This window comes from Solanum stenotomum, chromosome 6 (assembly GCF_019186545.1).
Source record: "Solanum stenotomum isolate F172 chromosome 6, ASM1918654v1, whole genome shotgun sequence".
Lineage (NCBI taxonomy): Eukaryota > Viridiplantae > Streptophyta > Magnoliopsida > Solanales > Solanaceae > Solanum > Solanum stenotomum.
Window position 1 is genome coordinate 2,913,156 of NC_064287.1, and position 4,955 is coordinate 2,918,110.

Genomic DNA, 4,955 nt, shown 5'->3' on the forward strand with positions numbered 1-4,955 from the left:
TTAGTAATTCGTGCCTTTGATAGGGAGTATAATTAGGATATTAATATTTATCAAATATTCTCTCTCCTAATCAGTTCCAAATTCAGACGTTCATTACCCTTTTTTTTTTCCCTTTTTTAGGCATAGTGGAAGTCTTTGGGATCATAATTAGTTTTTTATTTTTGTTCTAATAAAGCAATATTTTTTACCAAGAAAGGGTGTACTTTTCAATGTTGAGTGATAGTTTCAATAAAATCTTGAAAATATTTTGGGAAGTCAAAAGGGTTTCCTTCCATATTCTTCTTCAACTTTCTTAACCGGGCGGATTTTTTAAGTATACAACCTTTAATCTTCTCTTTCTTTTTCAAATTTCTTAACCTTTAATCTTCTCTCACAGAAACGTTTCACAAGATAACTAATCTAAAAAATTGCCATTGTTCGATGGAAAAGACTCCACGTAAAAGTCCTAGACTTAACAAATCTGTGGTAATCGTTGATAGCCCGCCGATCAGTTCAAGATCATCTGGTAGATCTAATGAGTTTATTGTTATCAATTCTTCATCATCCTACAAAGTTCAACAAAAAAATGATTATGGGGCTGATACAAAATCAAAGGGTAAAGAAAAATTGGTAGAAGATCATTATCCACATGACAACGATTTTGAGGATGATATCCCCCTCTCTAAAAGATTAAGAGTAAATAATGATCAGTATTCAAAGGTATTTATTTATTTGATGAATTTTTTTTTTTTGACATGCAAGTGTTGAATCTTATTCTGAATAGAAAGATTTGTAACATTAATTAATTTTTTATGCCCTAGAATGTTGATGGAGGTTCGGTGAGCAAAGGCATGAATGGTTTAAGTCAAAAATGGACTAGGTTTGTTAATAATAAAAGGAAAAAGGCATCACAAGTACCACTAAAGGTATATTTTTACCGTCGTTTTATAGTAATGTAAGTTTTGATGCAAATATTTCTTTGCTTATATTATAAATTTTGCATTTTATGACTATTACAATTTATTGATTTTTAATATATTTTTTTTAGATCAAGAAGAAACAATCGCGTTGGTGTTCTTATGTAAATATCAACGTTTTTGTTGATATAACAAAGCTACTTGAAAAAATTGGTAGTGTTCATTTGTTTAAAGAGTCTCCTTTTGGTTATCTATTAGGCTTGTCCCAATTGAAAGTCCAACCTCAGATTATTAAATGTCTTGTTCATCATTTAGCTAACAATCGGGATGACATATTTGTGTTTGACATAAATGGTAAAGAAATGCATTTTGGGCTTAGAGAATTTTTGGTAATTACTGGTTTTAAGTGTGGTGGGTGTATGGTTTTTGATCATGATCAGAATAGTACATCTAAGTTGCTTTCTCGTTACTTTCCAAATGCTGTTGATAAGGTTTTGAAAGCTGATTTCATAAGAGTGTTTAAAGAAGATGGTTTGATTCATGAAGAAGACTTTTTTAATATGTCTATGATTTATTTCATTAGCACATTCATTTTGTCATCTCCACCACAATTGTCACATATTCCAAAAGATCACTTCTTATGTGTTGAGTCGGGACAGTACATCACGTACCCCTGGGGCAATCTCTCCTTTTTTAATCTTCGTCATTCTATATCGAGTCAAATGGCAAAAGATCCGGATTATGTGAAGTTTGAAGGGTTTCCTCTCGCATTGCAAATTTGGTTTTATGAATGTTGTAACAAAGTTGATGGTTCAATTGCAATTCGTAAATTCAATCGAACGCCTAGAATATTCAATTGGGATATATCCAAAAACAAGATATATTTTGACCATCTCCAGAAAGGAATGTTCAGAAAATACGGCAATCAGGTAATAGAAGTTCTTTTGTTATTATTTATTAATTTTATTTTTTATGAGTAGTGTATATTAACAATTTATTATTAATGTGTTAGTATACATTTGAAGATCTTGTGTTCATGGATGAGGAGCTTCATATCATTGAGTCGGAAAATCTTACTGTTTTGACTGATATGCCATTCAATAAGAAGAGTAAACGTGATAGATATGTAAGGCAAAATCAGAATTTACAGACTCATTCTGTCGTTCGACAGAATGTTAAAGATTTGCCTCATAGTTCTGCACAAAAGGTTGGAAGTGATCCGAGTTTGTCATTTAATAAAGATTTGCAGAAAATTGCCCAAGAAGTTGTGAAGGTATGATTATAAATTTTATTTACTTTCTGTCAGAATTTTGGTTGAAGAAACATTAATGTCATTTTAATCTTTGTTAGGTTCGTAATGAGTTGGAAAAGCTTGAAAAAAATGTAGATGCTAAGTTTGTTGAAATGAAGGCTTTTATGGATTCATCATTCAAATATATCATTCAAGAGTTGAAATCTCTTCATAATGATGTTTCAACCAAAAAAGATTTAGGTGGTGAACGGGTTAGTCTACTTATTAATATATGGACTTATTATTTACTTATAAACTAATTTTTAGATCAAGATTATTATAAATGTTAATGTGGATACTTTGTGTTGATTTTAAATATTATTAATCTTCTTGTTGATTATATATCTGTAATTAACTATATTGTTGTCTTATTGTAATAGTTGAATGACTCAAAATTTTATTTTTATTGAGAACATTAAGGTTGTTGTTGAGGATCAAAGAAAAGGAAATGTTGATGTTCAAAATGAACATTTGCAAGATTGTGGAGATAAAGATGGTGTCCAGACACCATCTTCGTTTCGTAATCATGTTATTGATAACAATTGTAAGTTCTTTTTTGTTAGCTTAAATTTATTTTTTATAACTATTTTTAGTTCATTTCTGATTTGTGTTTAAAATTTCATAAAATATAGATACATAAATGATGTTTGTATATCTTAATAGGTGGTGTATCTGTTGATTTTGAAATAAATAGAAAAACTCCTACATTGGATGACTTTGTTATGCCCAATATGCGTGAATCACAGTTGGTTGCTCTTGAAACTGGACAAACATATGTGTCATCATTGGTAGATGTTGAATCTGAAAATATTTGTGTCACACCTTTGGAAGTTGCTAAAGCTGGAAAAACAAAGTTCAATCAGTTTGGTGTTATTGAGGGTGAAAACACATTTATCTCACCAGTTCAGCATGTTCGTACGAAGATTCCAGGAAAGTATGCCCAATCACCATACACAAACTTAAGTGAATCAGGTGGCACATCGGTGAACATAGTGAAGTACTGTTTATGGAGGCATCCTTTTGTAAATTACAAAGGGTTTGATATGTACAATGAAGTTATCCTTCAATTTAAGAAATGGGTTGATAGCAAATTATCCAAGAAACGTGGAAAGTATGTATTGTTGTGTAATTGTATTTTACAATTTGTTCATTCACTTTATATGCTATAACTACTCATTTTGTTTTATAGGAAAACCAGTTTCTTCACTGGTGCTTCAAATCCAATTGATCCTCCTTTTGAGTTTGGTGTTGGTAGGGTGGATTTGATGGATTGGTTTCACCCTTTGGCTTATCCAGGACAGCCTTGGAGTGATTTGGTAATTTTTATGGTGTACCTCTATATTAAAGTAAGATTTGGTATTTGTTTTTTGTTGTGATTTTTAGTGATTGGTAAGTAAAATTGGCATCAATTTGTCACTGAAATCTGTGATTTAGTTCTATGGGTACAGTTGTTTTTGGTATGTATGTTAGGAAAATCAACTACTGACCGAAACATAGACTCCTAATTATAGTTTAATTGTTACAATGACACAAACATATAATTTTAAATATAGTCTAATAGGTAATAATCAGATAATGGTAATTCTTTCAATCAAGTTGTGATATTATTTTATTGTTTGGTGCTAACTAATAAAACTTGATATGCAGCATGTTGATGTGATAATGTATTATCTTCGCAAGTTTTGCAAGTATGGTCCTGATAATAGTGCAAGAGTTACTACTACTGACCCTTTTTTCATCAGTTGGGTTGTTCAAATTCATGATGCGTGGGAGGCCAATGGCAAAGATGAAAGTCTGATTAGTATACATCATGAGGTTGCACAATATATAAGAGGTGATAGGATTCTTGCTAATACTCCATGGGTGGATGTTGATCATGTATGCATTCCAGTCAATAGTAGTGCTGCATTCCACTGGTTTCTGGTTGTTTTTTCCATCAGAAAAAGGTGTTTATATATTTATGATTCTTTAAATGGTTATGAGGTTAAACATACCAATGCAGTAACAAGTTTGGTTCAAAAAATATCTAGAATGATACCTTTGTTCCTAGTTGCTACTGATTATTATGCTTTAAGGAAAGACATTGACTGGAATACAGATGTGCATTATGCTGGAAGGCCAGTTGGTGATCCGTTGGTATATGGTAATCGTGAAAACATCCCACAACAATGCGACAATTCAACGCAAGTATAATGTGGTTTTTTTGTTGTCGATTACACTATGTATTGTACTAATTATGCTGATTAGGTAATATTTATAGGGGTTGTGGTCTGTATACCTGTGCTTTTGCTGAGTATGTGTGTCGTGGAGATAGGAACGTATCTATGTCGGGTTTAAATGCTGAAAATCTTCGATTGAGATTTGAAGCATTACTGTGGGAATATGGAAAGATGAAAATTGATACTGAATCTGTTAGTGAAGATGAAGCTTCTAACCAAGGTCGTCGGTCAAATTGGAGGGTCAAGGAGTAAAAAGTGTCATTTCTTAAGACAGAATTTCATGAATGTTTTATGCTTTTGAATTTTTTTTTGTAATTTTGGATAGTACTTTAGTTGCGTTTATGGTATTTAGTTCGTTGGATATTGTCTTTATTATGTGATTTTGCATTTAGTTGGTTGTTTTTTTGATTAAATATTGTGATAAATTTATAGTGTGAGTTTGGTTTGTACATGTATGAGTTTGGTATAAATTTAGGTATAAATTAGGTTTTATCATTATTGAAAAAATATATTAAATGCTTTTATATGATTGCTTGGATTTCTTTCAAA

The 4,955-nt window shown here is 31.2% G+C and overlaps 1 protein-coding gene across 1 annotated transcript; it reads left to right on the plus strand.

Annotated features, from left to right (window-relative positions):
• Positions 1-1,258: 1,258 nt before the first annotated feature.
• Positions 1,259-4,658, plus strand: LOC125867270 (uncharacterized). The gene is made up of 8 exons (XM_049547706.1): positions 1,259-1,825; positions 1,909-2,169; positions 2,247-2,399; positions 2,608-2,731; positions 2,851-3,298; positions 3,377-3,503; positions 3,835-4,330; positions 4,435-4,658. The coding sequence occupies exons 1-8, from the start codon at positions 1,259-1,261 to the stop codon at positions 4,656-4,658; spliced, it is 2,400 nt and encodes a 799-aa protein (XP_049403663.1).
• The last annotated feature ends 297 nt before the right edge of the window (positions 4,659-4,955 follow it).

Bases quoted from the DNA above. Each gene is read 5' to 3' on its own strand.
- LOC125867270 (XM_049547706.1), top strand. From the start codon at position 1,259: ATGCATTTTGGGCTTAGAGAATTTTTGGTAATTACTGGTTTTAAGTGT. The intron at 1,826-1,908 runs GTAATAGAAGTT...TTAATGTGTTAG, and splicing joins TCAGAAAATACGGCAATCAG to TATACATTTGAAGATCTTGT. The intron at 2,400-2,607 runs GTTAGTCTACTT...GAGAACATTAAG, and splicing joins AAGATTTAGGTGGTGAACGG to GTTGTTGTTGAGGATCAAAG.